This window comes from Epinephelus fuscoguttatus, linkage group LG16 (assembly GCF_011397635.1).
Source record: "Epinephelus fuscoguttatus linkage group LG16, E.fuscoguttatus.final_Chr_v1".
NCBI lineage: Eukaryota > Metazoa > Chordata > Actinopteri > Perciformes > Serranidae > Epinephelus > Epinephelus fuscoguttatus.
Window position 1 is genome coordinate 713,020 of NC_064767.1, and position 12,080 is coordinate 725,099.

The 12,080-nt window shown below is 44.3% G+C and overlaps 1 protein-coding gene across 3 annotated transcripts in view; it reads left to right on the forward strand.

The window, feature by feature from the left end:
* Window positions 1-12,080, forward strand: part of si:dkeyp-121d4.3 (uncharacterized) — a 39,879-nt gene that overhangs the window by 14,703 nt on the left and 13,096 nt on the right. For all 3 annotated transcript variants that reach the window (XM_049600878.1, XM_049600880.1, XM_049600879.1), the window contains exons 13-19: window positions 151-345; window positions 3,995-4,255; window positions 5,870-5,974; window positions 6,067-6,204; window positions 7,357-7,464; window positions 9,045-9,082; window positions 9,337-11,827. In XM_049600878.1, coding sequence (XP_049456835.1) covers window positions 151-345; window positions 3,995-4,255; window positions 5,870-5,974; window positions 6,067-6,204; window positions 7,357-7,464; window positions 9,045-9,082; window positions 9,337-11,827 — 3,336 coding nt within the window. The remainder of the gene's footprint in view (window positions 1-150; window positions 346-3,994; window positions 4,256-5,869; window positions 5,975-6,066; window positions 6,205-7,356; window positions 7,465-9,044; window positions 9,083-9,336; window positions 11,828-12,080) is intronic.

The window sequence follows — 12,080 nt, forward strand, 5'->3', positions numbered from 1 at the left end:
TTAATAACTGAATTCACCAAAATGTATGTCCTAAACATTTTTATAGACAAAATCCAGACTCAGTATTTATTTCATCAGTCATATCATTACGCACATTAAACCAATCATCTGTGCGCGCCGTGTTTCTGACTGCTTCCTGTCGTCCTGCAGTGGACGCCACTTGGCTTCAAGGTGAGGAACCCTGACACGATGGACGAGATTAGCAAGGAGCGATTTGAAGGCACCGTCCTCAAAGCCGTCTCCAAATATCCACGTAAGGAGATCAAGAAGGAGCCCGAGGCGAACAAGGAGGAGCCAGGAGGAGGAGGAGGAGGAGGAGGAGGAGGACAAATGCTCCCTGGACAGGTACGAAGGAAATACTGCAGTTTGTGACTAGTGTTGTTTTTGGCGGCCTGTTTTAATTTTAATTTTAGTCTAGTCTAGTCTTTGTGTCAAACTGTCATTTTAGTTTTTATTAGTTTTAGTTACATTCATACTCTTTTTGTCTAGTCAAGTTTCAGTCGACTAAAAGTCTGATCATTTTAGTCTTATTTTAGTCAGAATAATCCATGAGTATTTTCGTCTCATTTTAGTCGACGAAAACTGACGACATTTTAGTCTAGTTTTAGTCAATGAAAATTGCATTTTAGTCTCTTTTTAGTAATGCAAATCTATTATACCCAGTCAATATAGTATAAGTACCTAGTATAGTGTAGATGAAACCAAAATTTTCTTTTAGTCAAACCCGTTTCACAATTCAAACAAGGTTATCTTATTATTATATTATTGTTACCTTATAGACTCAAGAATACATTCATTCCAGACATGGAAGACGCTCTGATTTGAATTACAACATGTTTATTTTACCAACCAAACATGTTAGAAGTACACACACATAAATTTAAATAAAATAAATAAAATAGCATCATGACAATGCCAGAAAAAATTGAATACATTCAACTTTAACATAAATAGAAACAAGGTGCTTGAATGCTCGAGCTACAATAACAATGTTTGTTGTCTTGGCTGTCTTGGGCCTTGATGGACGATGGGCGCTGAAGAACTTAAATCTACGCCGTTTTGCGGGGGTTGACTCTGGAGCCTCTCTAACCTCATTTTCGACTTGCTCATCATCAGTCAACTGCTCTTCTTGTACTTGCACTCTTTGTGGCACAAGATGAGCAATGTAGTCCTCTGCCTTTCTGACAAGATTCTGTACTTCGTTGTCATCATTTTCTAGAAGGGTTTCAGCTACACAAGGGTCCACAAAGCATGCTGCTGCAGGAACTGGTGACAAGTTGACAGCTGTTATATCAAGAAACACACTAAAACGCCTGTCCATGCTGAACAGCATCTTCTGAGCCAGAGCAGCTGCATCTTTATAGGTTCTCCCACGTGCAAGCGAGAACTCCGACGGCTGGTTTTTGAGATCCAGGAGTGCTGGCAGAACAAGGGAAAGCGATTGAGTGTCACTTTCAAGTGACTTAGTATGCTCCGCAAATGGCAGAAGAAGGTCTTTCAGCATCCCAATGTTCTGCCACTCACTGGGCTGCAGGATGTCCCAGCCATGGACTCAGCCACAGCTATGAGGTGCTCCTTGACTTCAAGACAGCGTGAAATCATAGCAAAGCAGCTTGACCACCTGGTGGGACAGTCTTTGACCAGAACCAGAGCACACTTCTGCAGCAGCCGCTCTGTGGCGACAGATGACTTCCTAAACTTGTTCACCAAGTGCCTCACTTTCTCCAACAGCCTTTGGACCAGATGCTGAATGAATTAATAGCATCATTTTTAACCTTTTAATTGTCTATGGGATTTTTTTTTTAATTCAGACAAAATATAAATAAATTTTGACCAGTTACATAAATGTTGAATGAGTTAATGGCATAGTTTCATACATAGACTGACCTGTTATCCTCCCCTTCCGGATGCTCATCATCATCATTGGCGGCGGCGTGCTCCGCCTCTGAGTCCTCTTCAGAAGTTGTGGCAACTTCAGCATGTGTGTGGAACGAAGCCACCATATTGCTGCCATTGTCAGTAATTGTTGTGAGGACCTTCTCTCTGGGGATCCCCCATTCTTCCATTGACTCCTCCACGAGTGTACTAATTGACTCTGTGTTGTGAGGGTGAACCATCTCCTTCAGGTTCAGGAGTTTGTGTTCAGCCGTGTTGTCCTCAGAGTTGAAGTAACAGGCACTGACTCCCAGGAAGGATGCTGTAAGCCCCTTTTTAGTCCAAGTATCCAACCCTGTAGATATTCTGCGTGCTGAGGCCAGCTTTTGTCTGATCTTTTCTTTCTCTTCTTTGCACATTTTGTCAATCAAGTTTAAAATTTTATGTCTTTTTGGCTCTTTGAACTTTTTGTCCATTTTTGCCATCATGGCGATGAACTCTCTCATCTTCGACAATTTGTGCTGGGAGTCCCGTGCAGCCTATCCACTGCACTATCCCTTCCTCTTTGGTATGTTGCTCTGGGGAATTGTCGTTGTACCTCCTTGTGGCAAAGAAATCCTGAGCACTAGTTGGCTTGTCCATCTTCTTGGGCGGGACTTGCTTCACTGATGCTCTTTCTGGAATCTAGCACAGAAATAGAAACAGTTTCAGGACAGATGCAGCCTCTGGAAAATCTAACTGTTCCAAATATTAAGTAGCATAAATCCCTGCTGTGATTTTTACCTTAATAAATCAACCTCCGAGTGAGTGACTCGACTGTCCGTAAAAGAAAAAAAAGTCTACATAATCAAAACAGAAGTAGTCATAAACTAAGCAGTAGTTTCGGGAGGCACGTGAATGCAAACACCTTTTGACCCTTTGTTTAAATGTACGTGGGTCTAGAATAAGGTATTCAAAGTCATGTTGTTGATGCCAAATTCAGTTCAGTGTGATGGCTATGTGAATGACAAAACTAGCGACAGTGTTTGGCCACCAAGGGATGCTTTATTACACTTATATGGAGTCAGTCAGTCAGGTAGGAACTAAGAACCTCTGTTTAGAATCGGTGGATTCACGTGACTGTAATTGTTGCTAGCACGAGACAGAAGAAGTTTATTTATTAACTAAATTAGCTCCCAGTTATAGCTAAATATATATTCATGTGTGTTCTTGTGGATACAGAAGAATATAACAGTTCCCACACACTATATTTAGCAGATATTTTGGAGAAACCCACGTTACAGTAGGGGTGAGTTTGTGTACAAAAATCTCAAAACGTTTAGAGTTTTCATAACCGTTTATGATCTCAAACACGTGTACCCCCTACTTTACACTCTCACTCTCTGTCTCTCTCTCTCTCTCTCACTCACACACACACACACACACACACACACGTTACTATGCACACTACTTTTACTAACGTTAAAGCTAATGTTAAAATGTGACACATTAACCACAGCCTTATGAGTTAGCATGAGCTCTCTAAAATAGAAAGTGACGTAATATTAATGTCTTAACTTACCTCGATTTCATTGTGGAATGCCTTGAGATGTCTCTTAAGATTCGTGGTGTTTTTTCCTGTGATTTTGTGGCCGCATTTCTCCCCATCTTTCTCCACAACACATTCCGTTTTCTTTTCCACTTCAATTTAATGAATTGTGTCCAAAGGTTGCGTCTTCTTTTTCTCCCAAAGACAATCCCCGCGTTGCTTGCGTCTGTGCAGTGCGACACACAGCCGAGGAAACAGAAATACTGCAAAATGATAATAACGTGACTAAACATTATAACGTTATTTCGTCTCGTTTTGTTTTGGTCAACGAAAATGAAGAGACATTTTAGCAGAGTTTTTATTTTGTAAACCACATTTAGTCTCGTTTTTATTCGTCAACAATATTGCATTATATATTTAATCATAGTTATCATCACATGACCACCATTTACATTGTGTCTCGTCTTGTTTTAGTCACGTGATAAAGGTTCGTTGACGACGATATTTAGTCATACTTTTCGTTGACGAAAGCAACACTATTTGTGACATCATTTATTTCATAAACTAAATCTGTATTTTTTTTTCCTGCAGGTTAAAATCAAAGTTGAGAAAATGGATGACGACCAGAAGGAAGAGGTGAAGGACATACCTGAAGGAGACGGAGGACAGGAAGGAAAGAAGGAGCCTGAGGATGAGGCGGTGAAGAAGAACCAGTCGGCTGAAACAGCAGCTGGGAGAAAACCCGACCCAGAGATGGGTCGACTAGTGATGACCATCGACGGTCAACAGAAGCAGCTTCCCTTCGGTCCCAATGACCTGCTGACCACCGCCACCATGCTGGATGGAGACAAGGTCAGAGGATGACTGATCAATTAATTGATTATCAGAGAGGAGATGAGGTGTGACCAAAATTATAAAGGATAATTACAGATGGCTCGAGGGCCGAAAACGTTTCTTTACGACATCATGATGTCTGTCAGTGTTGAGGAAAAAATGTGCTCAGCAGTAAAGTTACTGTTAAAGGTCGACACGCACGAGACTTGAGTTCATCCTGATAGATTTTATGATGAGTGAACGCGATAGATTCCAGTGAGACATGGCAGCTAGCAGCAGTGCTAATGCTAACACAGGATACACAGTTAGCTCTCCAGGTAAAAGTGATACACACTCAGGTAAATAAGAATAAAAGTAAAACATCAGGGCAAAAGAGTGAATCTTTAGAATGAAAACATGGAACTGTAGAATAAATAAATCACTAGCATGAAAATAAGAGGTTAGGTTAGGTTACTTTATTCATACCCGTAGGTAGATTGGTTTTGCAGTGAGTTGACATCTATTCATCCATACATACAGTACAACATTAATAAAACATGAACAGGAGAAAAGAAACAATAGCATGAAAACTAATAGCATAAAAAAACATCAGCATTAAAAAAAAAATTGTGTGAAAATCAGAATCAGAATGAAAAAAGAAACATTAGCATCAAAAGCCCCTTTTCCACAACATTTCCAGAAACTTCTGTTTCCAGGAATTAACTTACTGGGTAGAAGAATTCCTGGAAATCCGAATGGTTTGTGTTTCCACCGCACCTCAAAGTTCTAGAAAATTTGTTCAAATTAGCGTGATGACGTAGATGATTCAGCGTGTGTCCTGTATTTGGCTCTGCCAGCTCATTGGCTGGTTACGTGCTGGTGTAGAGAGTTGGGCTGTTTGTCTCAGCCAGCAGCTCAGGGTAAAGTATTTTAAGATAAGTGTCAGACTAAGTTAGTCTCCAAACAGACAGCTGTCACTTGAGCTCATTAGGAACAATTCACTATCAGCTGAACTAGCGTGCTGTCCTTGTGTCAGACATAATGTTAGTGATGGTGGATGAGAGACTGTGGGCGGAGCCTATTGAATATCACTGTCTACATGCTGCTGAACGCTGCAAGTGTGTGTTCCACCAATCAGCGTTCTTCAGCCCACAGCCCCGCCCCTCAAGAATTCCGGGTAATCTGAAAAGTCCTACCCCCCCCCCAACTAGGTACTTTTTTCAGAGAAAGTTTGGGGTTGAGGCAAAGTTTTTTCCCCTTGGTAATTTCGGTGGAAATGCGCCGAGGTTTTTTAGAATCCTAAAATGATGAAAAATAGATGATGATTGAAATGAGTTCCTGCGGGGGCAAAGGGGCTAAAGCGGTGAAGAAAATGACAACATGAAAAAGAAACGGCTTGAAAAAAGGAACGATAGTTTAAAAAGAGTTAGCATGAGCAAACAAATGATAGCACGAACGTAAGCCTTAAAAACACTGGCATAAAAAAATGTTAGCATGAAAAAGTTAGTATGATAAAACGAAACAGTACGTGACAGCGTATTTATGTATTACAGTGTGAACTGCTGCCTTCAGTAGCTGAAATGACCGCCAGTTTCAGGAGACTGCAGTTTGTCTCTATAAAAGTTAAATCTGATCCGTGTCTTTTCTGTGAAGGTGCGTTTCAACATCGCCACGCATCAAGGGACCAAAGAGGAACGAGCGACTTTCGTGGAAATTCTCCCCGACTCCTTCGAAGAGTCCATTGAACAACGCCGACACGTACGTCTTTCACCCAGACCGTCTCTTCACAAACGGTACCCAGCCGAACCCTCTGACGTGTCTTAATGTTTCTGATGTGTTTCTCCAACCAGGGCATCGTCATCGAGTTCGGTGTGGACTCCGGGCTCATCAAGTGCACCCAGAACCCTCAGCTGTACTTCCACATGTCTGAGGTGATCGAGAAGAAGAGACTGGAGCTGAACGAGAAGGTCGAGTTCAGTGTCGTCCCGGTGAGTCCAACATTTTCCTCCTCCTCATCCTCGTCCTTCAGCTGGGCATTTTTCCGATGGCTGAGAGACTTAATTAGTTTTAGACATTCATAACCAGACCCACCAGGACTCGTGACTGCGGGTGAGTCAGAACCACCATCAACCACTGATGTGAAGATTTTATTGTTTGTCTCATCACAACATTCAGAGTTTTAATTTTAATAATTGGTGCTGCTGTCAGGTCCCTGTCCTGATACCTGCCTGGTTTAGAATTAAGAATAGTAGTGGTGACATAGCTGTAGAAATTAATCGCACAGTCACATGCTATAGATATTTTCTCTCAGCCAGTTATAATATCTTCTCTCCTGTGAGGACCCTGCATGATCATCCTTGCTGGCCTCTGGTCCACTGTCTCCTCCCTGACCCTGCTCTTTATACTGTGGCAATACAGATTAAAAAAATCTGTGCAAAGCAATAGTGAGCACAAGTTCTTATTAAGGAGGAGTGGGTTTATTCCTAGCATGAAACTAGCTACCAAGGTATTTAACATAGGTAACAATAACATTAGTGTTCTTGTTAACTAGCTTAACTTGATATATTGGCATCTATTAATTAGTCATCATTTAGCGAACATTATCTACATGTATCTACAGCATCACTCAGCTTACACGGGTTGTTTGGAAGAAACTGTGCAAGGTTTTTTGCTTCTTCCTGGCTGCTTTGCTGAACATAGTTAACACACAGCGGCACTGTCCAGCAGCACATGTCTGTGTGGATTGACTCTGATCACAACATGACAGCATGTGTATGCGCCTTCTCATGGTGCGTTTAATGACGGCTGGGAAAAACACATTACCACATGTTAAAAACGAATTGGACGGCAGTAACGGCTGTAAAAAGTGCGGGGGGCGGAGGGCAGAGATACGGGAAGTGCGGTGGACATGTCCCCTGTGTCCCCCCCCTCAAATTATGTCCGTGTCTGCACACACAGATTCTAGATTAACAAGGGGGATGCTTTTTGGTCAATTTTCTAACAAAGGGGATGGCATCCCCCCTCATCCCCCCTCAATTCGACCACTGCTGACGTGTCAAATCGAACACTCTAGAGGTTAAATACTGGTCATGGTCACAGCGTCCTGGTTTGTATAATGTGTCTGTCATTGTTTCTCCAAGCATGAGACGGCAGAGGGCGGGAACCAGGCCATCAGGATAAAACGTTTCACCGAGAGCGTTTTCTTCCCTGTTCGGAAGTTGGGAGGAGTCGGAGCAACCAAAGGGAAGGTGAGGCGGGCTGTAGTTATATTTATAGTTATGATGCGAGACAGAATGAAGAGCTAACTCATCTATGTTGATTCAGTTATTTAGTCGACTTGAAACTCTTTCAATAGTATAGAAGTTGTATTCGGTTATTTTCACATGTTGTGTGTTAAAAATGTGCCCAACATTACCTGTAAGTAAATTCAGTGAGGTTTAAATAAATATTAAAGAATGATTTCACGGTCTCATGTAAAACTGTACATTGATTTTATATTTTAATTTACCAGTTCTCTGTGAATTTAAAGGAATACTTCAACCACAAAATGAATATCAGTTACTCACCTTGGGTTAAGCAGGATTTTTACTTGTGCAGCAGACCCTACACCGCTGTGAGCATTAATACCTGTGCAGTGGTGTGTCTGTGTCACTCTGCAGTTACACCTCCAAAACACTAGTGGGTAGCGGAGGGTTCTGTGAAGTGCCGTAAAGTTTAGTTGATTCAAAATACACAAACACATAAACACATGTTAAAGAAACACACGTTAAACACACATTGAATACACATTAAACACACATTAAACATGATTTATTAGAGACAGTTTCAAACACAAATCAGCTTCACTATAACTCACAGCATTTTGTCTCACAAGCCCTTTTTAAACAGGAGTTGTGTAAATCTGCAGGAAAGCCCAATCAGTGTTTTTTCAGCATTGGCAGTATAAAAACAAGATCGGGGAGTGCAGCAAAATGCCGCCTACCTACTTTTGTTTATACAGAATGTGCCTTTTTCGGGGCAATGGGGGGCGTGAGCAAGTAACAAAACATGTAGCTCAGCATGTGACGTAAACAGTGACGTGGGAGGGAAGCCGCGGCTGGTCAGTCCTTCGGCGATTCTCTCGTAAGTCGGCCCGTTCTTCACCGTCCCCGTCATCTGACGGTTAATGGCCTCTTCGTTTGCGAGGACAAGGAGGGCGCGCAATTCCTTGTCTCCCCAGTTGCTCATCTTTACAGTGTCTGTCAGGTTTGTGTTTCCCTCTTGCTACTAGCTGCTCGCTAATTCCTGCTATCAGCTGTTTCCTGTTTATCCACCGCCAGTGGCTCGCACGTGCGGCGTCATCAACAGCCCCTCCCACAAGTCATCAACAGCTCCTCCAACAAGTCATCAACAGCTCCTCCCGTTGCAGAAGGCCGCCTCGGTCTGTTTAAACTAAAAGGGTTCCACCAATATGTCTACCCTACGAGGAGGAAAATTGGGCACCTCGGATCAACTCACCAATCCGGCTCTGTGTGTCTAAATGCTCGCAGCTTGCCGGCAAATCGGCCCAACATTCGCTGTAAATCTGGCAGTGTAAAAGGGGCTAGAGACAAACACTTGTCTTTATCTGGACACATTTTTCCAACAAATACAACATGCTAATGTTTTTAGCACAACCCTATGGCATTTTACACTGTATAAATTAGCCCAGTGGCCAGGGGACTTTTCCGATACTCAAATGAAGCCAGTGACATTTTGTGGGTGAAGTATTCTAACAAATTTTAAGGCATTGTTGTCACAGGATGTTGGCAGAGATCTTTTTCTAATGTCAGACTCTCATCATTGTCAGATGACCATCAAGCTGGCAAAAGCTTCAGAAGACACTGAGTGAGTAAAGAGTAGTTTTTTTTTGTTTTTTTTTAAGTTGGAACATGATCAGGTATGCAGTAAAGAAAGACATGGATTGTCCAGAGAGATGTTATGTAATTCAAATGTTTGCATATAATATGTAAATATAGACCTAAGTTACATTAATAACCTAATGAGGTATTGGTGTACAGGATGTGTAGAAGAACAGATTCTGTAAAATTGTTCTGTTGAGCCTGTCATGTCTGATGTGTCTTTTCCCTCTGACATTTCAGGAAATTAAAACCCGAGACAGACAAGCTGAAGGCGGTGGTGAAAAATCTTAGAGCGCAGGACAGTAAGACCAGCATCAGCAGAAGGGACTACTGTGCCAGTCGCCGTAGATATGGCAGGAGCAGAAGTAGGAGCAGGAGCAGAAGTAGGAGCAAAAGTAGGAGTAGGGCCAGAAGTAGGAGTAAAAGTAGGAGCAGGAGTCCACCAAGAGATCAGTTTGGACGTGTACCCAAAAAGAGACGCAGTCCCAGCATTGACCGTGACCGTAAAAGCAGCAGGTTCAGGCGAAGCCAAAGCCAAGAGAGGCTGAGGAAGCCCACCAAGAGCCGCACTAAGAGCCGCAGCAGGAGTCGCAGCCGTAGCAAGAGCTCCAGCAGGAGTCGCAGCAAGAGCCGCAGCAGGAGCAGGGAGAGGAGCAGGGAGAGGACCAAGGACATCAAGAGGAGGAGCAAAATCAGCAGAGACCGCGAAGAAAGTCACAAGAGGAGGAGGGAGTTAAGCCCTCCTCTCAGACGTGGTGGAGTTGTGGACGACGAGCTTGCAAGGAAGAAGCGGGAGCTGGAGGAGCTGAATGACATGATTGCCTACAAGAAGTCACTGGTGGACCCTGGACAGAGAACATGCATAGACTATGACCACGGCAGGATCACTGTCCCACTCACTGAGTACAAACCAGTCCGGTCCATCCTGAAGAAACGACCAGATGGACCTGATTACCACCATCGCCCTCAGCCCTATGACGATGCGTATTATGACCGGCCATACAGTCCTTACCAAGATCGACGCTACAGTGACCACTACAGTGATCCATATGCCAGTCGTTCCTACCCTGATCGCCCGTATGGGGAGCGTCCCTACAGTGACCGCCCTTATGAAAGTCGTCTCTATGGTGAACCTTCCTATAGTGGCCCTCCGTCTGCCAGTCAACGTTACACTGATCGCTACGATGTTTATGATGAACCCTATGACGATCGCTACTATGATCCAGCTTATGCGGACCGACCTTATGATGATCCGTATCGCTCTGTCAGACGAAGCCAATCTCCAGAACCCCATGGTCCCTCACCTTCGTCCCAGCCCGGCCAAGTTCCTGCTGCTTCCACCCAACCTTCGTTGATGCATACTGCTGCCACTTCATCTCCCCAGCCCCATTTCAGACCTCCCTCTCCCACAGAACCTCCTCCTAGAAGCCCATCTCCCAAACTGAAGACCACAATACCACACCAGGCACCTCCAACTGTGAAACCACCCCTCGATCGCTTCCTTGACATGCTTAATAAAAAGGTGGATGCTGAGAAGGAAGCAGAACCTGTTCTTGTGAATGATGACCTTCTGCCTCATGAGCGGGCACTTCAGGATGGCAGGGGTTTCTCTCGGATTGTGGGACTGGCTCAAGAGCAGCCCAGCAGCAGTCTTGCTCTAGAAGCGATAAAGACAGAGCTAAGCCCTAAAAGATCCTCAGTAGAAAGATCAATAGAGGAACCAAAGGTCAAGACAGAACCCTACGACAAGATTCAAAGTCTGCTCCGTACAATTGGCCTGAAGCTGAGTACAGGAGATATGTCCAAACTGGCCAGCAGAGCCCAAGAGAAAATCTACAGCCCAAAGTCCTCATCCATAGAAAGGGAGATGTTGTCATCCCCAAGGGAGGAACGGCAGACAAGTAGAACCGGTTCTGTTGAATCAGATCACATCCATTCCCCCTCCCCTGCCAGGTCCTCCAGTTTAGAGCCACTCAGCAGATCTAAAGCTGTCTCAGAGTATGAAGGATTCCTGGACCAGCAGGAGTTGGAGGCACTCAAGAAGGCACAACAGCTGCAGAGTCTCACCAAGACAATGGGGAGCACAGCCTCCACCACTCCTCCTCCGAAACCTCCTCCTGGGCCTCCGCCTACCCACTACCAACATCCATCCCCACCAGTGAACTGGCCCCTTGGAGGCACTACCCAGATTCTTCCAGAACAGGGCTCCAGCATGGGTGCACCAGCTCCTCCTGCAGCTGGTCAGCCACCACGAGTCGGACTTCCTGCAGGACCTCCCCCTGGACCTCCTCCACGGCGTCCTGGACAGCCTCCAGGACCTCCTCCTGGGCCTCCACCCCGGCGCCCTCCCGGACAACCTCCTTTTGCTCCACCCACCAGCCATACAGCCTTTTCTTTCTCTGGCCAGCCTCCTGCAGTTCCACCCCTTAACTCTTCCAGTCCTTTGCAGCTTTTAACCACTGCTGCCGGAGTATCACCACCACCACCACCACCACCACCATCATCAACACCTGCAGCATCAAGTCCCTCAAATGATAATGAATCAACCATCTCTACAACAGTGGCCAGGTGCCTGAAGGTCATAGAGACAGTGAAATCTCTGGCTGTACAGCCACCAGCCAAACCGGTCAAATCAGTTCAGTTCAGTTTACCCACTGTCTCTCCACCAGCCTCCAGTCATCAGACCTCAGTGGAGACAGAGGAGGACATAAAGATCAAGCAGAAGGAAAAGGTATTGTACTACTGTAGTGACATCTTTTACTAAAGTACAAGAAAACAAGTACTCAAGAAGTAAACGTAAGAGAACTCACTGGGAAGAGTTTTGTTGGACTGATAAGAACGGTGTGATTTTTGACACAAATTGAAAGGGGCACTTTAAAGCTGCTGAAGTACAGTTCCCACAAAGTAATTTTTGTCTTTGGAGAATGTGGTGAAGAATTTGTATCTGCTGTCAGTCATCAAAGTTGTTTAGTTTTCTCATGCGC